The following is a 25,370-nucleotide window of genomic DNA, read 5'->3' as shown; positions in this document are numbered from 1 at the left end:
CTTCAGGGAGTATTATTAGCCCCTGCTGTTACCTGAGCATCCCTCCTTCCTGGGCCTCAGGCTAAGGGAAGCCAGGAAGACAGGTAAAGGGGAGTCTGGCAAAGACTAGGCAAGGTTGGACTAGAAACACTGAAGGGCTGGAGAGGTGCTCGGGAGTTGACATGTTAACTCCAGCTCCGGGGCACCTGTACACAAGTGTGCGCTCACACAGCCCTAAGTGTTAGCTAGGCATGGCGGCGCACACCTTTGACCCCAGCACTCTGGAGGCAGAGACGGGTGGATCCGGGAGTTCAAGGCCAGTCAGTGCTACATGAGCTGCCGTCTCAGCAATAAAAGCAACAAGGGGGTTAAAGTGGGAAGGAGAAAAGCAATCCTTCCCTGTAAAATAAGTTTTATTTGATTTTAAAATAGTCATTATTATGTGAAAACTTCCCAAATCTGGGAGTAACAGTCTAGAGCCAAGGTTAAGAGGGGGCTGGGCCTCACCTAGAGTCTAGCTTGAGGCCCCTGAAGTCATGCCCTCCCTCTGGAAGACAGGGTGGGAATAGCTGAGGGGCGCCCTGAGTGAGTCCGCCCTTGTCTCTGGGGCCAGCGGGGCAGGCCTAAGAGCAGCTCACGCTGGGGAAGAGTAATAGAGGTCAGCAGCACCAAGACACCCTCCCCCAACAACCAGAGCTCTTAGATATGAAAGGAGAGAAGATGAAAACTGACAAGTCTGCCCGTCACTTCCATGGCAACAGCTGGGCTGAATGAATGGTGGAAGGAGCTTGGGGCTCAAGTGACTTGTTTGTTACCCCTGGAGAATAGGTATTCAAAGGAAAAGAAAAATCCATGAGGCAAGCCGGCACCAGTCAGTGATTTGATGTGGGCTCCACTCACAGAACTGCCAGGTCTGAAGGAAGAGTTTAGGGTCAAATGCAGCCCTGAGGTGGTGGTAGGAAGGCGGGCAGGCCTAGCTGAGCAGGGTGCCCTGCTCCTGGGCTTGCGTTAGGCTGTCCTTGCGGTGCAGGTGGTGTACTCCCATTCTCTTGGGGCTGCGCTGGGGGCGGCTGGAACTGGAGAGAGGCCAGGCCCTGCCATCAACGTGGGAAGGGCTAGGTCCCTCCCCAGTGTCCTCTTTATCAGGCAGCAGGCTCTGGCGCTCTTCCTCAGGGCTGACAGGCAGGTTCAGCATTTCCTCTTCCTCTTCTCGAGGAAAGGCAGAGTCAGGTTCTGAAGGCAGCACAAGCCCACGCTCATGGCGTGGGGAAGGTAGTGGGGCTGTAGAGTGGCCCGGGGGGAAGTGCAGCTGTAGTTCAGGCAGCGCATCTCGTCCAAAGGCTGTGCGCTGGACCACAGCCGCAGGAGGCGGGGTGCGGTCCACAAATGCACGCTGCCAGCTGGCCAGCAGGTCCTCCTCAGAGCTGGCTGAGCTGGCTGGGGCACTCGGTGCTGAGCGAGCTGGACTAGGCTGGTGATAGGGTGACCCTCCGGCTGAGGCAGGACTGCTAGGCACCGGGCTGCAGTGCACCCGCTCACCGCCGTCCTCCACCAGGCTCAAGGAGATGGCCTGCCGGGTGGCATAGGTACAGTTGGGGAGGGGGCTGTTCCGAGGGATTCGGATCTTGTCCTCAGAGAACTCTATCACCTTCCTACCAGGGTACAATGGGTGTGGTGGGGATGGGGTAGGGTAGGGACTCAACTTGTCAAAGGCTGGCAAGGGCAGCTCCTCCTCTGGGGAGTCCCCTGCAATACTCACAGAGCAGCACTCCCCATTGAGTTGTGGAGAGGGACTGCCCGGGGCAGGGGGGCTGGCTGGGTCACCCCCGCTCATGTCCACATGCACGAATACATCCTCAGCCAAGGGGCGCCCAGCACTGCCCGACTGGTCTGAATTGAGCAGAAGGGACTCGGGTTTCTCCAACACCCGGGCAATGACTGAGGTAGGCACCACAGCTCCTGGGGCCAGGCTGGAAGAAGGGCTGCGGCTGGGACTGGCAACCTCCTGACCACTGCGCAGATGTTTCCGAACCATGTCCTGTAGCTCACAGGGTAGCTAAGAGAAGGGAGAGAGACATGAATGAGCCCCACTAAGGAGAGCTTGACCCACAGAAAGACGCTGGGCCCTGTGTCCTAGTAAACCTGTACACTCAGCTTTTAAGCTCCTACACAACCTCACGTCAGAGAGAAAGACAAACGGTAGGGATAAAATAACACGAAGTCAACCAGATCCGCTGCTGAGACGGTGTCCGCTGACACATCACCTCCTGTCTCAGTGGAGAACTACAGACCTTGCAGCTCTGCGGGCCAAACCAGCCTTGGCCTTGAGGCTTGGAGTCGGAGGCTTTGCCCCAGTGGAGTGAGAGCAGCTGGGTTTAATACTCACAGCCGGGAGCTCTAACACCCTTCCTCCTTCTTGCCCTGCCTCAGACCCAAGGAGTGCCTTACAGAAACACTAAGCCACCCCAACACTAGCAATGGGCCCCAGCAGCACCCAGGACCTCAACAGGGGGCAAAGGAAGGAAGGACAAGTGGAAAGAGGAGGCAGAACGGCAGAGGGAAAGAAGCGAGGCAGAGTCCTGAAACGGTGGAATGGTGCCAGGCAGGCGTCTCACTCACATCAGCAAACTTGTGGTTCCGGAAGTGGGACTTATTGCACTTGAGAAGCTGCACAGCCAGGTTGCAATCCAACCGGTACCGCTCCTGGAGACATGGAGCCGCTCAGAGCCCAGCCCACCCAAGGGAACAGGCCAGAGCCCGGCCGGCCGGGGATGAGACATACATTGAGTTCCTCCAGCTTGTTGATGGTGTTCCTGGCGTCCAGCAGCTTGTTGGTCAGCTCCACAATCTCCCAGTCCAGCGTCTTTCTGTCCATCTCAGCCTTCTTGATCTGAGGCACAGACTTACGGTAAACACAGCCCAGACCCTAGCCAGCCCTCTCCCCCTCCACCACCTCCGATCCCAGAGACATAAGGCCACACACAGGTGCTAGGGCAGCCAAGGCAGACAGAGCAGACAAATGACAACAGACAGAAGGACACTCGGCATTTCCCCTGCTCTGCAGGCTGCCTGTGGGAGGGAGATTTCTGAGTAGGACCCGAGGCCATGGATTCCCAGACAGAGGCAGTCTAAGAGCTATCCATCCTTTGAGGGAACCTGAGGGACTCTAGGCACCAGGCAAGGCACTGACACCCTAGAGGCAGGGACTGCAGCCAGGACTGAGCCTGTGTGAGCAGCCGTTCCAGGATCAGACTAGGAGAGGGGTGCCTAGGAGATGGGCTGGATGGGCAGGGAAGAGCTGCAGGATGGGAAGCACTCTGATCTTCCATCCAGGCTATACCGACAGCCCGGGCTTGCTGCCACTGCCACAGGGAATCCTGAGGGATAGCACTCAGTGCCTCTGCTAGAGCCGGGAGAAGAATCCCAGCTCTAGCTCCTTCCCAGGAGGGAGGCACTGTGGGACTCACAGTGACAGGCAAAGAGAGGATGTGTTCAAGGGGCAGAGGGAAACAGCCAGGGCCCAGTCGGGGCCCACACAATCCCTGACATGGACCAAGGAGGTCAGGACCAGGGAAAACAAACTTAAGACGCAACTGCAAAAATCCAGCTGTGGCTAAGAGAGGCCTGAGAGGAGAGTGCAGCAGCAGCGGTGGCAGCATGGGTGGGAGACGAAGAGAGAAGAGAAACAGTGTGAGCATTAGACTGTCCTGACTGGCACAGCACACTGCGGACCCCTCCCCACCACCACACCGCCCTCCCCCCTCCCCAGGCCCCAGGGTGAATGGCACCCCCCTGGCAAGTCCTAGCCCACTGCTATGCTGTGAGAGCAGTGCCAGACAAACTGCCCTTCCCAGCACAGTACCAGTGCGTGCAGCTTGTCCTCGAGCTCCTGGTTGGTCCGCTGGGATGCTGTGTAGCTGTTCTGCAGCCTATACAAGCAGAGAGAAGGCAGAGCCTGGTCAAGTCCTGCTCTGCAGGCCCCACCAACCCTCCTCTACACGGGGGTCTAGGAATGCCCCTCTCTTCCCAATATCTGGGTTACTAAATAAGTCAGGTGCGACTGAGGCTCTTCTAGCAAACTGTGAACCAGGGACGCTCCCACTAAAAGGAGACATTTGCCCCTTGTTCTGCACCTGCGGAATTTGTCCTTGAACTTGTCCAGCTCTTCCCGGCTCTGTCCTAACTCCAGTTCCAGGCAGTCTTGCCCGATTTCCAGCTCCCGCTCCAAGGCCTCAGTGCGTCTGGTGGCTGAGGCCAGGCGTCTGCGAAGTTCTTCATTCTCCTGCTGCAAAAGTCTGGGGTGGGGGGCAGGGAACCATCAAAACCAGCCAACTCTAGAGCACAGACAGAACTGAGGAAGGAACAGACAGGCAGGTGGGTCCCTTTGGCCTCAGTCTAGGAAAGGAGACTGAATACATGGGCCCTCTGGCCTTGAGGAAGGTCTGGAAGCCGTGTGTCTAGTGCAGAATATTCCAGATGGCCCTCCCCAATATAGAAAAGTACTAGGTCAGAATCAACAGGCAGTAGCTCCCAGCTGTCTCTAGTTACCACCCAAGCCAGCAGGCACCAACCAAGCCCTGCAGTCCTGTTTCCCCTGCACAGTCAGCCTTCTCCATTATTAATCTCTTGGGAATCCAGGCCAGCACAGTTGTCCTCCAGGAGGCCTCACATGCCTGACAGAAAGGCATAAGAAGCTGGCACAGGTGGGTCACTGTTTTCTGGAGCCAGCAGGTGGGCGAGGTCTCTCTGCAAGGACAGGTCCTCAGCTCATGGATCAAATAAAACCCTTTTCCCAGGCATGAGCCCTAAAAAGCCATACCCCAACCTTTACCCCTGCTGAGCACGAGGTGACACATGACACACATGGCTGTGTGTGGCCAAGGAAGGCTGTGGATGCAGCTCAATGCAAAAGCCATAAACTTACTTAAAGTAACCCTTTCCTGCAATGTGTATCTGTTTTGTAATTCAAGCGTATGGCTCTTGACTATCGAGGACACTGTGCAGTATTAGAAGTTGGAAGGGCAGATGTAAGGGAGTCTGGTGATGCCAATAGCCCAGCAGGGAGTGAAAAGGGCACAGTGCGCAGTCCAGTGACGGGAGTCAATACTCACTGCATCCTCTCTGCATCCGTCAAGGGCTCCTGGACAAAAAAGAGGAGAAGCCTGAGACTCAACTCCAGACCTGGCCTCCTGGTTGGCTCACACTGCAGCAGAGCACCTCAGCTGGCTGTCACGGGAAGCAGTTAGTGCACTGCCTCCTCAGGCTTCTTCAGAGGCCAGAGCTGGATGCCTTTCCTCTACCAGCACCTGGGGGGGCAGCTTCCCACAGCGTGGGCATGGATAGTCCAATGGGCTGACTGATACAGGGATCAATCCTGCGAGCTGTAAAGACTAGGGCTCCCTGACATGTGAACACATGCACAGCCCTCCGCCAGCACTACTGCAGCTGTATCAGCACAGTGAGTATCTCGCCTCAGCACTGCTGAGAGGCCGGCCACAGATGCCTTCAAGGGCCTGCTTCTGCCCCTGCTTCTGTCAGCCAGGGCCAGACCCCAGCCCTGCTGACCTGTTGCTCAAGCCGGGACACAGGGGTTTCCAGGCGCAGCTCTCGATGTTCGGGAGGTGCCTTCCGGTAAGGTTTCTTAGCAGGGGCAGCACTGGTCATCCTGGAAGGTGTTGGCTCGGTGACCTGCTGAGAGAAGCCAGGAACAAACGGGCTAAAAGATGTAGTTTAGAGGCTCTCAAGGGTCACTGAGATGGCTTGGGGAGGGTAAGGCACTTACTGCTCCTGACCAGAACCCATTAGAAGACAACTATCTCCCATCAGCCATCTTTCCTGTATAGGGGGTACTGTGGCACATGCGCACCCGTGCCTACCCACTCCCTCACATGCAAAATAAATTAATGAAATAAGTTCTAAGGTGTCTTTGGCCTGAGAATTCAAAGATGGCCAGGGATGTATACTGATCCCACAGGCAGATGGACCTGACCTACTGCTGCGCCATTAGAGGGCTGAACTTTGGTGGATCAGGCTGGATGGATCAGGGGAGTGCTGGAGATGAGGGCCAGAATTCAATGGAGAACAGATAGGTGACAAAAGCAGGCTCCAGGGCCTGGGCCCCAGGATGAGCAGACTTTGCTCTAAGAGTGCGGTGGGAGTCTCAACAGCAGCCCACACTGCTCCTTGTAAATACAGAGAACTGCAAAGCATCAATTTTCCTCAACTTCAAGGTGAGGGTATAGGCAGCAGCAGCAGCTCCTAGGCTGCTGTGAAGACTCCATAGTCCACAAGGGCATTGCCACATTAGGCCAGCAGAGTGGTATGTGCTTCTGACCAAAGCACTTGGAAGGCAGAGGCAGGGAGCCTCTGTGAGCTCCAGGACTGGTGTATAGTGAGTTTCAGGCCAATCCTACACACTGGAACCTGCCTCAACAGACAAACAGAGAGAGATACAGCCAGTGACACACATTTGCAATTGCAAGCATTGGGGAGGCAGAGGTAAGAGGGTCCTAAATTTGATGCTAGCCTGGGCTACATAGCGAGACTGTTTTAAACAAAACTAGGGCTCAGCACTTAGGTAACTTTAAGTTCAGGTTTGCCTTCCATAAAATGTGAACAAATCTTAGACGTCTGGGGACACTGGCCCACCCAGGCTCCTGGACTGAGGGTCTCTAAGCTTGAGCACTCTCTGGTCACTGCCCACAAGGGCCAAGCCTCTTTGGCCCACCTATCCTTTTTGTGCTGGCTCCACTGAAAGCCAGCACCTACACAGCTCCTCCTACCAGGCTCCCAGAAAAGAACCAAGTAGGGACTATAGGCCTCATGGGGACATACCGTCTGTGCGCTGGCACCTCTCTCTGTTCTGCTCTCCTGGAGTTAGCCTTCCGCTCTCCTCATCCCACGGCCCCTCTACTTCCTCTAGCCAAGAGCTCCTGAAACCAGAGAAGGGGAGAAAGTGGAAACCTGGTGTCAGCTGCCTGCCTGTCCAGTCTGGGGCCTGAAGGCTCCGAGAGAGCAGTGAGCAGACAGACCACAGCACAGTGGGTTTTAGGAGAGAGCGGCACAGTAGGAGGACCCTTAGTCTGACAGTGTCCTGCTTTATGAAGGGAAACCAACTCAAAACGGGAAACAACCAAGGTAGCGAGTCCCTGACTTTCTCTAACGACACAGCACGTGTGTTACTGCACAGGAGCACTGGCTGTCTCCACTCAGCACACACCCCATTCCGGATCAGGCCCGGTACTAGTCTTACTCCTGTCTCCTATGCCCTTTTCATCTCCTAGGCTTCCCAGAGTCTAAGGTTTACAAAAAGCTGGGAAATTTGAGGAACACAGATGACAAATGAGACTACGAAGGGCCCAGCAAAGGAGCAAGATGATGACCCTACTGCAGATGTCCCTAGCAATGACTCTAAAGGAGTCCAGAGACCATGTCTGTGTACAATGGTGTGCAGAGGCCATGTCTGTGTACAATGGTGTGCAGAGGCCACGTCTGTGTACAATGGTGTGCAATGAACCTGGCAACGAGTAAAGGCAGACCCAGGAAGAAAATCCCAACTCAGCAACTTAGAGCAGTGATTCCCAATCAGGTGAGTTCACTCCTGTTCCTCCCAGGGACAACGGGCAAATGTCCAGAGACATTTTTCGTTTTCAAAATCTGTAGGCAGAGAGGTACCACCGTGAGTGAAGATCAGGACTCTGACTAACAGAGATGGTGAGGCAAAGGTCAGCAGTGCTGAGGCTGAGCAGACAGAACAGAGTGTGGGAGCGGGCAGGGCGGCTCAATAGGTAAAGATGCTTGCTGCCATGCCTGAGGACCCAAGTTTGATCTCCGGGACTCACACGATAGCAGAGGGAACTGACTCCCACAGATGGCCCTCTGACCTCCACATGTGCACTGCAGTAAGCACGGATGACAACCATATGCTCAAAAGAAACAGGATAGAAAAAATTTAAACCGGAGCCTGGGGAGCTGAGACCCACGTTTCCAGGCCCAAGGCTGCTCCAGCAAACTGAAGTGCCTGGGTAGCAAACTTCCCCACTGCCAACGCCTGCTCTACATCTATGCCAATGGAGGGGCCAAGTGACCTGCCAGGTCCCCGTCCCCCCCAGCTTCTTGGGATTGAGAAGCACCTGTAATAAGCTGGGCTACAGCATGGGGGCAGCAGCCACCAGTGATCAGTAGAGACAGTAACCCTAGGTGGCTTTCTGAGCATTTAAAAAAACAAAACCTCTTCCCACCCCCATCAACCCAAACAGAGCTGGGGGCTGAAGGCGGCCTTACGGGCTAAAGCATGTGTTCCTACTGTCGGGACATGCCCTGGCCATGACTCCTGTCACATTCCAGCAGGGCCTGGGGCAGCAGGGTGGGGGCAAAAGAGGACGGGGAGGAGCAGCAGCCTCTCTCCTCTATTAGGTCCCTGGCCTGGATTTGGGGAGAGCCTGGTGTAGTAAAGCGCACGCAGCCAGCCCCCGCCCCCTTGACAGGAGGCAGAACGTGTCCCCACAGGGCACAAGCAGCATGCTGTCAGGCTGACTCCCTGCACAGGAATCTGGGAGGGCCAGAAAGGACACCACATTCCTGGGGTAAGGGAGAACAAACAAGACACAACCACGGTGGCTGTCCTCCAGAGGGCCCAGAGTAGGTACTCAACCTGGAGTAGGGATACAACCGCAGGGACTCCTGTGGCCTGAGGGAGGACCTAGAAAAGTCCCAAAGCAGTGTAGGTTAACCAGGGCCTAAACCAGGTGTGTGTACCTGGGAAACAAGGGAGGACCAAGGCCATGGACTAAAGGGGAAACAGGCAGAGCTTCTAGAAAATGATGGGCAAGCTTCCAGGAGCCAGGGAGCCAGCTCTCTCTGTTTGCTCCCAGAAGGCTGAGGAGCCGTTCCCTCAGCAGGTCCCTGATGTGCTTGTCCTCCTACCTCAGCCCTGTTTTACTTATCGAGCCCAACTCCTGCCAAGGCTCACACTCTCTTCTAGGTACCGGGGCACTTGTGCCAGCACTGGACAGGAACAGCAGACAGACACTCAGGGACCTGATATTCTGTGTGTGGGCAGACCTGCCTCACTGAGGCGCCACATCCTATAGCTTGCCCTGCCTTGGCCTGACAGTAAGTCCTGGCTGCAACTACGAGTACATGTTTATTCTTGGGCTTCTCTGTCTGCTGGTTGGGGGATGGTGTGGCTGTGTCGAGGACACAGAGCAGATGAGACTTAAGGTTGGGAAGGTGGCAGAGTGACACACGGAGAACATTCCTGACTAGGGAAGCAGTGGTGATCTACCAGGGGACCTAGGCCTCAAGGCAAACCTGTGCCCCTCCCTGCCCCGCGTCCATAAGCATCAGAGCATGTTGGGGCACCTGAGCCCTTGCTTCAATTTCCAAAATCTACTGACTTCACTGGCTCTTGCCTGTAAGAACTGGACAGACCATGGCCTAGCATCACTACCCTGGACTAGAGAACAGGCCTGGGAAGAGCAGGGACATCTGGATTCGGTGGTCCCCGATGGACACGTTCTGTGGACACGTTCTGTCTCCGGTGGGAGAAGATAACAAGGTGATTTAGAAGGCATCAGAGCAGTTACATCAGAAGTCTTGGCTACCAGCCGAGATGCCTCAACTGAGCATAACTCACCTAAAGGTTTTCCAGAGTTCAGCCCAAGGAAGATTCCTGACCCTGTGCTGAGAGGAGCAGGTTCCCTGGCCATCACAATCAAGCTACAGCCAAGGTCGGCCTCATGGCCTCTAGTTCAAGATTCTTGGAGGAAGATCTAGTAATGCGTGGGGAAGAATTCCACTCCCAACTACCTGGTCCCCAGGAGTCAGGATCAGGTGACTCAGGATAGGGGCTACAGCTTGCATGCTACGTCTATACTAAACGCTATCCCAAGCAGAACCCCTGGCTGATCCAGCAGAGCAGCAGGAGGAGAAGGGGCTCCCCTCACCCTCACCACCCCTACCCCACCCTAGCTAACCCTGTCTCCTTCCTCTGCTACATAGCATTCATTCTTCACTATTCAACATCAGGCCAGAAGAAAGACGACCTCCTATCTGCTGAGGAGGAGGAGACAGTGCTTACTAATTGCCATGTTGCAATCTGCCAGTCAGTGTGGCCGCCTGTTGCCACCTGCCCTGTATTAAATACCTTCTCCCTGATTCCAGCCCATGGGGCACGATTAGCTGCCTTCAGAGAACAAAGTCTACTTTCATTAGAAATGGGGCTCAGCACCCAGAGGCCCTGCACTGTGAACCCACTGAGCAGAGCACTGACAGATAAGACACAGGGCACGTGACCGGAAGCAGCCTACCTACTGTCAGTTACTCAAAGGGACAACCGTCTACCCAGGGGGTGGGGTTCACGTCTGTCCCTTTTCTGGGTGGGTACCATCAGGGGCTTCCACTGATGCCAGAGATCACTGTTGCAAGAGACCAGTGGGATAAAAGAAACCTTGTCAGATCCCCGCCTTTTGCCAGTCAGCCTTCCCCCATGAGAAGCCTCCTCCAGCTCCTCAGGTGCGGCACTGTCAGTGTGAACAAGTTCACTGACCCACATCAGCATCCTACCCAATGTGACCATCTCCTACCACTCACATCACGCACACCTCCTTTAGGAAAGGATGTCATTTATGTGGATGCAGATTATTGTAAAACCGAGAGAAAAAGTCTGCTCACAGCTGCCAAGGAACTAAGTTAGTGAGGGTCCCTTGAGGTGGTCAATGAACCTTTCAGTCAGGGTGGGGCCCTCACTACAAGAACCTTTATAGTTTTTCTTCATAACGGTTTTCAGAGAAGTTAGTAATCGCTGTTGCTTTCTAAGTGAAAGGAAAACTGATCCCGACTTCAGAAGACAGCTGAGCTATGTCTACAGCCATTATTTCTGGACCCAGCAGGATATAAATAGGTAATAAACACCTGCCCTTCTTAAAGCCCCCATCACCCAAATCACAGCGTCCTGATCACACAGGAACAAGGTACCTCTCCTTGACCTTCTTGAGCCACATGCCTAGGATATCCAATTTCTGACATCTGCAACCCGGGGAAGTTGCACATCACAGGAGCAGGAAACACGCTTGCCGTGCAAGGCTGGATGGTTCTGAAGCCTTTGAAATCTAGGCTCTGACTCCAATGAATGACGCCAAACACAAGCCACCATGCTACAACAGTCAACCCCATGACCCAATAATCCAACAGTATAGCCCTAAGTACTGCCCATGAAGATCCCCGCCAGTCCACACTACAATACAGCCCCTCCACCATGCCTGCTGTGAAGAGAACTGTCTTTACTACAATACATGGTTTTACCAAAGCTGGATTTAACCTTCCCCATGCACCCCTATCCCCTCTCATCTGCCTCAGCCCCCAATTTCCGGCATGCAGCTGTGCCTGAAGTCCATGAGCAAAGCCCTCAGCAATCCTGTGCGCGTGGCAGGCAGGCAGGCAGCCAGCAGCTCTCGGGGTGGGGCCTGGGCAAAGGTGCTGCTCTGGGCTGCTGAGTATGGTAGACGATGCCAGTCTGTGCCCAGACCAGCCCTGCTGCCCCCCATAGCTATTATTGCCTGGGTAAATACAGCCTCACCCTCTCGGGGATAAGCTGCCCGTGCTCTGTGCTGGCCCCCTGCCTACACTAAGCTGAATACACTGGCAGGACTCTGAGACCTACTCTAACCAGAGTTATCATGAAACCTCAGGACTAGTGCTGGTAACCCTGAGAACTCACCTGGCTCCCCTACCTGAGCAAACACCTTGTCTATCTGTCGGGCCTTTCATCCAGCAAACAGCAAACACTTGACAAGAACAAAGGGGTCAAAGACACTGATGGTGATCCAAGTGAACCAAACCCTGGCCAAGGAAGTGGGGCCAAAGCCCCCAGTCCATGCCTGCCCTTGACGTTAGACTCTGTGCCCCTCCTAAGGAGAGACGTTAAGCTGTGGTCCTGGTCAGTGTTCCTCTTTGCTTTTCTAGTCGAGCCAAGCCCAACAGCCCTCCCCTCTCCCCTTCAGCTTGCTAATTCCCTACTCAATTTCTTAGGCACCCTGGCAGTAGCTATGCCCCTCACATCCACACACACCCTTCCCACAGTGCAGCCACAGCCCAGTCTTCTCCCTTTCAGCCAACAGGAACAGAATCTGTGCGGAGGGCTCACAAGTCTCAAGCTCCAGCCTCATCTCCTGAGCCTGAAGCGGCAGTTTGTGGAGAGGTACCTATTGGGACTGCCAGGAGAGCAAGGCAACTGACCTAAGTCTGTCGGGCATCCCTTCTCTGTCCCAAGCACGAAGGATAGGGCCTAGGGGAGCAGCTCTGGAGCCAGGCAACACTCACCAATCACCCACTGAGGCCAGGACCTCTTCTGGGATCCAAAGTCAGATCCTGCCCTGTCTACCTGAGGCACCCTCCCCAGTTCTCGGCTAAAGTCCACCTGACACTCCATGTGGAGACCAAGCTCCACCTCAGAGCAAGGGTGACTGTGGGAACCACAGCACCACACACAGCCCTGAATCTGACATTCACTTTACTTCACTCTCTGACCAAGAAGTCTCCAGAGCCAGGCCAAGGGAAGCTCCAATCTCCCAACAAAGAAGAGACCCTCACTTCTCATTCTCAGTGAATAATAGGGGGACCATCCATACTTGCCCTCTTGGCAAAGGGAGGAAAGCATCTGGGTGCTCCTCAACCTCCACCTATCTCTGAAGCAGAGGAGCAGAAGAGTGTGGTAACTGAGGGAGTCGCCAGCTCATGCTGCTAAACACAGCACAGCACAGCACAGCACAGCACAGCACAGCACAGCACAGCACAGCACAGCACAGCACAGCACAGCACAGCACAGCACAGCACAGCACAGCCCAGCCCAGCCCAGCACAGCACAGCACAGCACAGCACAGCCCAGCCCAGCCCAGCCCAGCACAGCACAGCACAGCACAGCACAGTCAACCAACTCTGTTTTGTGGGAAGACTGAGGTGTCCGGTATGAGAGAGAGGGAGAGGCAGGAGTCCTGTAGCAGACATCTCTCTCCTGGCCATGAAGGGGTGGCTGTTTGAATGGCACTTGAATACTTGGTCCCTGGCTGGTGGAACTATTTGGGAAGTATGAGGTGGTGTAGCCTTACAGGTGGGTTTTGTGGTTTCAACTGAGTCTCACCATTCCTGGTCTGTTGCTGTGTGCTGGTCTGTTTACGTCTCTGTCCCTCTCTCCCTCCCCTGAGTTTGGGGATCGAGATCTGAGCTCTCAGCTGTTCTTTCTCTCTGCAGTCAGACTCCAACCCTGACATGAGAAACCCAGCCAAACGCTTTCCTCCCTGAGTCGCCTTGGCCATGGTGTTTTACAGAGCAACAGAAAAGGGACAAAGACCAAGGAGGTTATCTCCACATTAGGGAAAGATGAAAGAAAGGGACCCAGAAAACAGAGGTGGAAGCCTGAGCAAAGGAGGCAGGCCGCCTGACAGGGAATGTGGGGGACACTGATGTCAGCCCCCCAGGGCAGGTTAGCTAGCCAAGGTCAGACTCACAGGGTTAGTGTCTTCTCCCCAGCCAGCCAGTTCTCCTGGTTAGTGGTGTTAGCAACAGACTCATGGCAGACGCCCTCCAGGCACTCCATATAAACAGACAGCTTGGGGTGTGAGCAGCTCAACTCCGGAGCTGCAAAGAGAGAGCATAAAAGACCAAACTGAAGGATCCTCCAGCACGTACTCTTCTGTGGGGAAAGCACCTCTGACTTACTGCGGGACTCTCAGGGGCTTCCCACCACCAGAAAGCACGCCTGAGGAGACCAACATCCCACCTTGCCAACAGTTGAGTCCAGCTTTCTAACCCACACAACAAGGCTCTCTGGTTGGTCAAGAAAAGGCAACTATTGTAGAAGGCAGCTCCTGTCTCCCTAACTCCCACACTCCACTGCCAGGCTGCACCAGGACTGTGAACACTGGCCTATAAGAACAACCCCCACCCCAGATGCAGCCGCCACTCATCCAGGCCTGTGCCCAGAGTACTCCACCTCCTCCCATAGGCTGCAAAGAGAGCTGCATCAGAACACACGGTACAATGGGGCAGTGTGCGACCTAGCCCTAGAGCTGGGCCACTCAAGGAAAAGGTGGCACATTGCCAGACAGATGGCCCAGGGAGCCCTCGAGGACCCCCACATGGTGACGATGAACAGCACAGCAGCACAGCTCCCCATCCTCTGACAGGGGCTCTTCCACCCTCTCAGGACACCTTCCCAGGGCCTGTACGGACATCCTGGGGAAGACAGTGCGAGCCACAACAGTGGAGTCTTGAAAAGATGTGTCCCCTGGGGCGGCAGGACGGGAAACTCACTTCCCACATCCGGAACGGGCAGAAAGGCCCTGCTTGAGAAGCCCTGCAGGCAGAGCAATGGCTCGGCTAAATGGGAACTACAGTCTCTACCTGCCCCCAGTGTGGGTCTGAAGTCACCCAGCTGCCTGGCACACTAAAGCAGGAGGATGACAAGTTCAAGGCCAACCTGTACAACTTAGACTCTGCCTTGAAATTAAAAAAAGGAGGATGGGTGCTGGAGATAGCCCAGGGGTAGAGTGCTTGTTAGCATGTACAAGACCCTAGGGTTTATCCCTCAGCATGCACCACGAAAAATGCAAGCGCCAACAGGTTCCTGAACTGCCCATTAACTGAGACTCTCTGACTACTGCCCCCGAGCTTAAAAAGTCAACCTGCAACTGTGGAGAACAGACAGTGGTCTAAAGCAGTGGTTCTCGACCTTCCTGATGCTGTGACCCTTTAACTCAGGTCTTCATGTTATGGTGGCCCCACTACCAACAACCACAAAATTACTTTTGTTGCTACTTCATAAATGTAATTTTGATACTATTGTGAATCATAATGCAAATGTCTGTGTCCCCCGGTCTTAGGCGGCCCTGTGAAAGGGCTGTTCCACTTGACACCGGGGTCTTGACCCTCCGGGTGAGAACCACTGTTTAAGAAAGCTAAATCTTTCTAAAGGCTCGGCCTTCTTCCGGGAGGAGGAAGAAAGCCTGGCCCCAGCAGGTGGCCTTCAGACCCTTCCCCACAGGAGCAACAAGACAGTAGATAAGTCAGCAGAGTCTGGATTGCTTTCTAAGGGGAGAACATTGGGTGTGGCGGTGAAGGCCTTTAACTTCAGCACTCAGGAGGCAGAAGCAGTCGGATTTCTGCAAGCTAGAGACCAGCAGGGTCTACACAGTGAGTTCCAGGACAGCCAGGTACACAGAAAAACCTGTGCATACCCAGAATCCCAGCACAGATGACGAGGAAGGATTTGAAGTTTGAGGTTAGCCAGAGCTAAACCTGTCTCCAAAAAAAAAAAAAAAAAGCAAGATCTAATCTAGTCTGGGCTGCAGAGTGAGACTTTCATCTGAAAAAGGAAAAAAAAGTCCTAAAAACTGGTAAGGTCTTACCAGCAAGACTTCATCTCCTCCGATCCACTCAGAAAGGGGGGCTGGACCCGATCACAGGGCAAGCACTTTCTCACAGGACTTAATGTTTGCCATTAGTTCCTTGTTCCTAAGTAGCCCCAGACTCAGATCTTCCTTTTAGAGGGGTTAACAGTGACTCAGTGTGGCACATGCTTCGAGATCACAGAGGACAAACAACTGGCTCAGGCAGGGATCTGTGGTCATATAAGATTGCTCTTCAGAAAACAGGGAGTCCTGATCATCTGACTGCAGGCTCAGGCTAGAGTACCTTGCATGCAGTTCAAGAGGTTCTAACTGCTAAAACCAATTCCTTTGGTATGTGTTGAGAACTGGTACCTACAGACTCATTCCCATCAACTACAGTAGAAAAGAAACTGGAAGAACAGACGGTGACTCAGCCACCAGCCATTTCAGAAGAGGATCAGGGGTGGGCCTGTGGCACCAGACCAAAGCCCTAAGACACGGGGGCCTGGAGTCTGGCTCGCTCAATAGCTGCGCACATTCCTCTGGTTTCCCGACAGTCTTCAGTCCCTAGGACACTTGGGAACTCAAGTCCCAAGGCCTCCGTCCTGGCTGGCTTGTTAACTTGACACAAGCTAGAGTAAACCAGAGGAGGGATGCCCAAAAAGAAAATGCCTCCATAAGATTGGGCTACAGGCAAGCCTCTAGGGCATTTCCTTAATTAGTGACTGATGTGGGAAGTACTTAGGCTACTGTGGGCTGGTTGTCTGTATAATAAAGCAGGCTGAGGAAGCCGTGAGGAGCTACCCAGTGAGTAACACTGTGACCCCTGCATCAGCTCCTGCCTCCAGGTCCCTGCCATGCTTGAATTCTAGTCCTGACTTCCTTTGATGATCAACAGTGATGTAGACAAGTAGGTCGAATCAACCCTTTCCTCCCCAGGTTGCTTTGGTCATGGTGTTTCGTCACAGCACAGGAAACCAAAACCTGACGACAACACGTTCCATCCAGTCTCTTACAGCATACAACCCTCTTGTGGATCCAAAGCCCTAGTAACTACAAGCCACCATCCACTGGTCACACTCAGAGTCACTCCTGGCCTCCCCAGGACTGGGAAGCGGCAAGCATACTGTAGTCCATCGAGAGTCTCTGCAGCCCAGGAGGTGGGGTTGCACTGTGATCTGATTTTCACAAGTTGTTCTGTGATGGCACTCCCCTTCTCAGGCTGGGATTCTCATTGTTACTGCATCACAAGAAAGGAGACACTCTCCATTTACCACTACTCAAAAGGTGCCTGTCTTCAGGACAGACATCAAGGGGCCTGAATCTTAAAAAAGGACAAGGAATCTTCCAGGTAAAGAAACTTCCAACACTGCACAGCTCGTGTAGTCATAATTTAAAACCAATCCCCTAGCTCCAAAAGCAGGTTCTTTTGCACAGCCCACAGCATACACTCAGTGCGCTAAACCCTTCCCCCCAAAATGAGGGACGGTCCCTCCATGTGGTCAACAGAGTGCACTCCCCACAAACAGACTGAGCACTGGAAAAGACTCTAACAAAGTTCCAGAGTCTTACAGGGAGGAGGAGAGCAGGAAAGGCAACATGGAGCAGGCATGGTAAAAAGCCTGATGTCACTATGGCTACCCAGCAAGGTCCTGGGTCACTATGGGCTACCCAGCAAGACCCTAGTCTCTGTCCTCTTTTTTTCCCCTAAGGTCTGGTGAGGAGAAACTTCTCATAGAAGTGTCCGACAAAGGGGTTGGGGATTTAGCTCAGTGGTAGAGCGCTTGCCTAGGAAGCGCAAGGCCCTGGGTTCGGTCCCCAGCTCCGAAAAAAAAAGAACCAAAAAAAAAAAAAAAAAAAAAAAAAACAGTGCAAACAAGCTAATGGGAAGAGGGATCCTCAATGAAGACGATGTCTTCATCAGACTGGTCTGTAGGCAAGTCTGTGAGACCTTTTTTTTTTTTTGAAGTTCAAGTGAAATGAACCCTCTCTTCCCCAAGTCACTTTTGTTTTATCGCAGCAACAGAAAACAACCCAGGTCAGGCAGAATGCAAGGTACTGTTTGCATGCCACAGTGAAGAGAGTGAGCTTTAATTACATAGGGAGAACCATGGGGTTGCTAAGGCACAGGGGGAGTCTATTTGGAGGCAGGCAAGGCCCCGCTCCATCCGCCAGGCTGTTCTGGAACTCCGAGCACAGCCTCGGTACCCAAGAGCTTGTTCTGGTTCACCATGGTGCTTAGCTAGGGCAGTGCTGACTAGGAAAACATGTCCTTGTTCTCAGAACACTTACAGTCCTGGGAGAAGCAGACAAAACAAAACAGGCAAACACAGTGTCCGCGTCAGCATAGACACAAGAGATGGAAGAGGCCGAGTCTTAAGGACAGGGACATTTAAGACAAGGTCTGAAGGACAAGCTAATGGGAACAGCAGAAGTGCAGACAACAGCACCCATGTGTGCAAAGGCCCAGACGCTAGAGAAAGGATGAGGTAAGCTCATCTGCCAGGTGAGAGGCACATACCCTTAATCCCAACGCCCAGAAGGGGAGTCTCAGGGGAGACAATGCTGCATAGTGAGACCTTGACTCAAAAAAGAAAGGGATGGACGAACAGACGGACAGATGGACACAGAGAGAAAGCCAACAGCACCCCCTTCTGGTCTCTGTGGGCATCTGCACCCAAGTGCACATAAACACACATACAGATGAAACAAAGACTTAGTTCGTGAAGGGGTTCTTCTCGTGCGGTAAGAGGCGATACGTGGATGAGATTTGAACAATACTCAAGTATGCGTGTTTCAAGAGAAAACTAAATCACACAATGGTAAGGCAGGACTGGGTCAAAACCCTCCAGTGCTCACCCTGCAAGCTGGCTGTTCAGTAAGCTGTAACCTGAACTCAGTAAGTCCACAGGTCTCTACAACACTGGGCGCTCTATTAGGAGAACGAGTTGCAGCACGTTCTGACGGCTGCACAAATCAAGGCAAGGTATGTTACCCTGCGATGTGGGGCTTCTAAGACAATGTCGGTGGGAACAAGACTGTGCCACAACAAATAGAGAAGTTCATTATGGGGTTGGGCCAGAGTTCTTAGGGAAAAGTCCAGACCTGGGCCTCCAATCCCCTAAACTCTAGTCATATACCAGGCACATGCCTACTGCCAGGGTAACGTCACTTACTGAAGGGAAGATGGGCCCTGCGGGTATGTTAAATACAGGACGTGACTCAGAGGGACGAGGCAAGTCTTAAGCACAGGGCCAGGGAGAGCCAGTTAACCCAACCTGAAGCAGGCCTCTGCCCTCAGGCTGCAGGCTGCCCCTGCCTGGCAAACAGGGACACCCACGGCCTACGCCAGGGCCTTAAGCAGGCAGCACAGCTTCACGACAGGAACATCTGTTTTCCATTTTCACCAACGCTGAGAAGAAGCTATTTAAAATGTCACCCATTTTTTTCTCGCGTAGGTTGCTATTTTTAAAAGAATGATTACATACGGTCTACGAATTTAATACTGTGGCTACTTCATCTCCACATGTCAGTGACCAAAAATCAAACCCCAGCCTTAGTGTTTATGTCTAAATTAACACAAAGGAACACATCCTTCTTTAAACCATGCTAGCATGCAGGGCTGTTCTGAGATGTGGTCCTGGCTAGCATGGGCTCAGAAGGCCATCTGCATGTCTGTCACTGGCCAGGCTACACTACCATACCGGAGTCAGAGTGCATCCCAAAGTTAAGACTGCTCATCTTGGGGTTGGAGATTTAGCTCAGTGGTAGAGCGCTTACCTAGGAAGCGCAAGGCCCTGGGTTCGGTCCCCAGCTCCGAAAAAAAAGAACCAAAAAAAAAAAAAAAAAAAAAAAAAGACTGCTCATCTCACAGAGGCCCGAAGTTTTGTAAAGGGTATTCCCTGAACTGAATTCTGAAAGGAGAGAACAGGTCTAACACGGACTCCTCTGCACTGTCTCTGCCTTAGGTATTATTTCTAAGAGTAAACAGAAGGGTGTGCTGAAGAACTAAGTCCCAGAAAAGGATTCTGAACACCCAAAATATGTCTTCCCTGGGTGTACATGGAACCAACAGGACAAACAAACACGAGCTGGGGGAGACAGACGACCTCCAGGCATATCTAAATCAACTGCACACATGCCGTGCCTAAGGGGCTACCACAATGAAAGCTGAGGCACAGGGATCGATTTTAAAGCCCAGGAGGCACTGGGGATTCAGTTCAGTCGTGGAGCACATGCCTAGCATACGTGAAGGCCAAGGATCCAAAAGCACAAATCGATGAGCTCAGGTTAGGGCAGCTGGGCCACACGAAAGGTAACTTCAGATAGTTACAAATGCCCGAGTGGGAGGGGCCTAGAGAGGCATCTCAGTAGTTAAATGTGAGTATAAGTCAAGAACAGTATGTACTGTTCTTCCAGAGTTCGATTCCCCAAACCCACAGCAAGTGGTTCACAACCATGTGTGACTCTAGACCAGGATGATCCTACACCTCTATCTTCCAATTAAAAATAAAACAAACATGTTTTAAAATAGTAACAATGATAACTAATTTTTAGTCATGGTCTTACTATGTAGTCCTGGTTGGCCTGGAACTTGCTAACAAGACCAGGCTGGCCTTGAATCCACAGAGATCCAACTGCCTCTGCCTCTTGAGTACTAGGAATAAAGGTGTGTACACCACTATGCCTGGCCCCGAAATAATTTTTCTTTTTTTGGTTCTTTTTTTTCGGAGCTGGGGACCGAACCCAGGGCCTTGCGCTTCCTAGGCAAGCGCTCTGCCACTGAGCCAAATCCCCAACCCCGAAATAATTTTTTTTTAATGTATTACATATAAAAAAAACCCAAACAAACCAGCTCGTTCAGTTGCTGAAACAAGGTATCCTGAGTTCACATCCTGCAGCGCTCTGCCACTTACTAACTGGGGACCTTTTAAAATAGTAACAATGAATAAACCACTCAACCACTGTACTTCATTTCTCCATCTGTGAAACAGGATGATAAACAGCAGGCTCTTCTTCATACAGCTGTTACCCAAAACAGCAGCTGCTGCAGGCCGTGAGTGGAGAGAATGTCCTCGGTCTTCGCCGGTATCACTGCTCACCAGCAAAGACGAAACCTCTAGCCTCAGCATCTGACCTCTCCTTACACGGCCTACGTAGACAACCCTGTGACGGAAGGGTGGCACTGCATCTCTGTAGCATCAGGCTAGCAGCCCATAGGTACAGGGCCAATCACAGGGCTCGGATAAGCATAACAGTGTTTCTCAGGTGTCAGGGAGAGTGAAAGCACATTCCTGGATAAACTTTCACAACTGGTACAAGACAAGTACTCTGACTCCCCACTGAACAACGAGAAACTGAGGTGCACAGAACTATGCAATTAAGAAAGGACCAACAGCCACAGATGGGATCCAACCTGGCTCTGTGTCAGTTTTTGTTCGTTTGTTTTTCAAACAGGTTCCAAGTAGCCTAGGCTAGCCTCAGACATGTTATATAGCTTGAGGGCGACCCTGAACTCCTGCCTCCCTTATCGAGTGCCTAGTGTATACCAGCTCTATTCTCTCAGCTGCCCAACACATCCCTCTTTCCCCTCTTCCTCTCTCTCCCTTCTTTTCTTAGAAACAGAGTCTATGTAGACAAGGCTGGCCTCAAACTACCAATCCTCTTTCCTCAGCCTCCTGCATGCTAGAATTATAGGTGTGTGCTATCATGCCTGACTACCACACAATTCTAACTGATTCAATTCCCAAGGAACCACATACACAAGTTCGCTTGAGGGAAAAAAAAAAAAAAAAAAAAAAAAGGGAGGTGGGAGGTTCCCAAACTTCTAGAGAGGAATTTCTTTTTCTTTTTTTCAGAGCTGGGGACTGAACCCAGGGCCTTGTGCCTGCTAGGCAAGCGCTCTACCACTGAGCTAAATCCCCAACCCCCTAGAGAGGAATTTGAAGCTAAATCTTCTTGGAATCTTCAGGTACCTGGAAACATTGCAACTAGACTAGTACCACTGACTTAAGGCATTCTGCCTGGAGTAAACATTTGGTGGTAGGAATATGCAAGCAATGAACAAAATACACTTTAATATGAAACTTGATCCCACTGGGCACAGTGCTGCACTCCCACAGACCCCGCTACTTGGAGATGCTGATATAGAAGGATTGCTCGAGCCCTGGAGTCTAAGTCTAGCCCAAGCAATACAGCAAGACTACCTCAAAGAGAAGAGAAAAACAAACAAAAACCTCACAAGCTGGCCACAGTCATTCATGTCTATAATCCCAGTAACTGGGAGGAAGACAAATCAGGAAAAGAGCTGCCACAAGTTCAAGACCAGTCTGAGTCACACAATGGGTTGGAGGCCAGACTGGGTCAGAGTCAAACTGCCTTTAAAAAAAAAAAACTAACTGGGTGCTGGGAGATGGCTCAGCAATTAAGAGTGTTTACTGCTCTTGCAGAAGACCTAGATTCAATTCCCAGCACCCATGTGGCAGCTCACGACTGCTTATAAATAAATCCAGGGGATCTAATGCCCCCTTTCTGAAGTCTGAGAGCTTCTGAAAGCATGTGGTGCTCACACATACACTCAGGCACTCATGAGAAATGGCTTCACAGTTAAGGGCACTGGCTACTCTTCTAGAAGTGGGTTCAATTCCCAGCACCTGCGTGGCACCTTGCAACCATCGATAACTCCAGTTCCAAGGGATAGGATACCTCTCCTGGCCCCCATGGGCACTAGACACACACCTGGTGTACAAATATATCTGCAGCCAAAACACTCATAAACATAAAAATATTCTAATTATAACATTTAAAATAAACTAAACCAGGCATTCTGTGTCCATGAGTTCCGGGCCAGCCTGGTCTTCATAAAGAGTTTCAGGCAGCCAGGGCTACACAGTGAGTCCCTGACTCAAAAACAATAAAAAAAAAAAAAAAAAAGAAAAAAAAGAAAAAAAAAAAAAGAAACACTAACAACAACAAAAACGCAAATGTCAGAGGCGGGCTCCCAACTCTATCTGCCTGGGACAGCAACAGTAAGTGAAGACTACATTAATATATTCAGCCTTCAGATCTCTCTCTCCCCAGCAGCAGGTTCACTAGGTGGAAGACCATGCTTCCCTTGAGTACAGTAATTGCTTTTTCTTTTTCAAATGTGATTTGTTGGAGCACATATAAAGGATGAAGAGAAAGTTAACCAGAAAGGGGCAAATGCCATCATTTTTCTGCCTTTATCTCACTGATCCAGCTGCAAAGTAACATTTTATCAGGGACTGCCAGGGATAAAGAGTGTTCCCAACCATACACAGGTCACACTAACGCCTTCTTTCCCCCATCTGGGACACCGATGACCTTTTCTTACCACACAGAAAAATGCAAAAGCAGACATGCACCACAAGTGAATTCGGGAGCTGCTCATGGAAGTGACTTAAACGTCGGTGAACGCCATCAGAAGATTGCTTATGACTCCTTATCTGCCTATACCCACCAAAGGTCTACTTCCAGGCATAATGGCAAACTGACATGTGAGAAGGCAATGGAAGACAAAATGGTACACAAGTAGGAAACTGCTTTGTGACAAGAATGTGTTAGAATATTTTCAGCCCACTCTGCAAAGTGAGTTCCAGGCTAGACAGGGCTACCCAGTGACACCCTATCTCAAAAAGCAATAAACAAACAAATAAGAAAGAAAGGATATTTTTTGTGTACCCTCTACTTGTCCAGAATTGTTTATACAGCTGAAGGCAAGCAAAACTCAATTTACACCAGCTCCCAAAAGGTAGCCAACAACCTAACCAGAACACCAACTTAAGGATCAGGGTCAAAAAACAAACTCTCTACAAGAGCAAGCAACTTTTCAGATTAACTGATTCTCCAAACCCAGGGATCCTCACACAGGGAGAATATCACTCAGACACCTGTCTCTGGAGACCATCTTACCCGCTCTGGGTTTGGGCTGGGGCAAGCTGCTACCTCGTCTTTCCAAGCAGGCAATGTGATTTCTTCCGGTCCCTGGGGTCCCTGGGGTCCCTGGGTCTTCAAGCTGAAATTGGGGCAGATGTTGCTATAGGAGCTGTGATAAAGCTAACTTCTCTAAGCCCGGAAGAGGGTCATCTGACTGACTTCGGTCCCCTCCTTGGGAGACCCGCCCTGCACGCTCCAGATCTCACTCCTACCCCTTCCCGACAGTAACTACAAGAGCCCTTCCCCTCCCACTGGCCCGAGGGAGTCAGGCCTCTGTCCCACGCTCCAGGCTTCCTTACTCAGAGAGAAGTAACTTTTTCAATTCGTGAGTAGTTGCTCCTCCAGAATCCGAACCACACCTATTTCTAGCTACCCCCGCCCCATCTCCTCCCCTAGGGCTGCCACAGAATTACAGGCCCCCTCCCCTCCGCCCCCATCGGCATTTTTTTCTTTCCGTCTCCAACCCTCCTCCATCCTGGGATCCTATTTTTCCACTTCCGAGCTGTTCCCTCCCTCCATCCCTACTCCACGGTGGTTCCCGCAATCCCCCTCTACTCTTGCCTTCCAGCGCGACTACTCAAAAATCCCACAACAAACTTTCCGCCGGGGGCCTCTCCTTCAGGTAGCCATCTTGCCGCGGGGCAGGCCGGGTAGGGGCCTGGGCCGCGGGAATCCCCACGCACCAGGCGCTGCGCGTCATCGGGGGCGGGGCCTGGGGCGGGGCCTCGGGGTTAAGAATTGCTGGAAAAGAGGGAATCGCCTGCAAGCAGGCATTGGAGACCTGGCAAGGGAAGAAAGGAGGCGGTGTCGGAACGAGGGCTCAACAGCGAGGAAGGGGGAAAGACTGGCACTGAGGGAAAAGTAGGGAACAACACTTAAAAATACAGTAGGAGATGCCTCTTATACAAAGAAAAATACCAACGCACACACCGCCACGCACTCCCACTCTCATCTCCACTCCCCGAGGCCTTGGCAAGGTTTCATTGGCTGGCCTTGGACCGTGAACTCTGTAGAACAGGCTAACCTTGAACTCACAGAGAGTCTCTGGCCTCTGCCTCCAGAGTGCCACACAGGGCAAAGGAAAATGCCAGCTTTTCATCTTGACAAAAGATAACGCATAACCACATTCCTGTCACCGTTTTCAAGCCTGCGTCCCACCTCTCCAGAAGTCCTCAGGTTCTTAAATTGTCCCGTGTTATAAGAAAATCAAGCCTTGAGATCCACAATCCAGTTCCTCCCCTCAGGAGGTCAGTTTTTACTGTTTTCGGAGGGAGGGGAGAGTCTCCATACTGTAGCCCAGGCTGACTTCAGATTCGTTATGTAGCCCAGGCAAGCACCTTGATTCGCTTGGTGTTACGTATTACCTCTAGCCCCAGTTTTCTGTTCCCATTCTTTTTTTTTTTTTTATCTTTTTTTCAGAGCTGGGGACCGAACCCAGGGCCTTGCGCTTGCTAGGCAAGCGCTCTACCACTGAGCTAAATCCCCAACCCGACATTCTTTTTTGCTAGATGGCTCTAACTAGTTGCACAGAACTTTAATACGAATATCCCGTACCATAATTATTAATTTATTTTACGTGTACGTGCCCGTGTCTATGTATGTGTACTGTGTCTATGTATGTGCACTGCGTCCATGCAGGAGCCTGCGGAGGTCAGAAAAGGGTATGACGTCACTGGGAACTGGAGATTCAGGCAGTTGTGAGCCACCGTGGAGGAACTAGGAGCTGAACAAGGGCAGCAAATGCTCTTAACGGCTGAGCGCATTCTAGTCCCGTAATTATTGCTTTACTTACTGTATCCCTTTACCCTGATGTTTCTTCAAGTCCAAGAGCACGCTTTGATATCCCGTAGCAGGTGCCCAGCACACAACAGTGCCTGGGTAGCAGGTCTTCCTGGGGCGTGCTAAGCATATTGATGCCTCAGAGTCTTCCGGTTTTCTGTTTCCTGTGACTGCAATGTTCTTCTAGGTAGTCAGCAACAGTTGTGTCCGTGTTCAAATGACATCACGTCAAAGCCGTCTTCTTTGGTCACTCAGCATCCCAGTCACTCC

General features: G+C 52.1%; 1 protein-coding gene across 38 annotated transcripts; it reads right to left on the bottom strand.

The window, feature by feature from the left end:
• Positions 1-347: 347 nt before the first annotated feature.
• Tjap1 (tight junction associated protein 1) lies at positions 348-24,009 on the bottom strand. Of its 38 annotated transcripts, none has more exons than XM_087565858.1 (12): positions 23,883-23,973; positions 23,298-23,400; positions 13,485-13,614; positions 6,814-6,911; positions 5,545-5,670; positions 5,091-5,119; positions 4,113-4,274; positions 3,842-3,908; positions 3,574-3,603; positions 2,762-2,869; positions 2,599-2,682; positions 348-2,035 (listed from the first exon to the last, which is right to left on the bottom strand). In XM_087565858.1, the coding sequence occupies exons 5-12, from the start codon at positions 5,641-5,643 to the stop codon at positions 953-955; spliced, it is 1,662 nt and encodes a 553-aa protein (XP_087421984.1). In that variant the 5' UTR covers positions 5,644-5,670; positions 6,814-6,911; positions 13,485-13,614; positions 23,298-23,400; positions 23,883-23,973; the 3' UTR covers positions 348-952.
• Positions 24,010-25,370: the final 1,361 nt, after the last annotated feature.

Source organism: Rattus norvegicus, chromosome 9 (genome assembly GCF_021556685.1).
Source record: "Rattus norvegicus strain SHRSP/BbbUtx chromosome 9, alternate assembly SHRSP_T2T, whole genome shotgun sequence".
NCBI lineage: Eukaryota > Metazoa > Chordata > Mammalia > Rodentia > Muridae > Rattus > Rattus norvegicus.
The sequence above is the reverse complement of the archived record's forward strand: the minus strand, read 5'-3'. Positions and strand labels throughout refer to the sequence as shown.

Coding starts and splice junctions, on each gene's coding strand:
- Tjap1 (XM_087565858.1), bottom strand. CDS start 5,643: ATGACCAGTGCTGCCCCTGCTAAGAAACCTTACCGGAAGGCACCTCCC. Junction 4,275..5,090: donor ACGGATGCAGAGAGGATGCA/GTGAGTATTGAC, acceptor CCCCCACCCCAG/ACTTTTGCAGCAGGAGAATG. Junction 2,870..3,573: donor GCCACAGCTGGATTTTTGCA/GTTGCGTCTTAA, acceptor TCTGTGCCTCAG/ATCAAGAAGGCTGAGATGGA.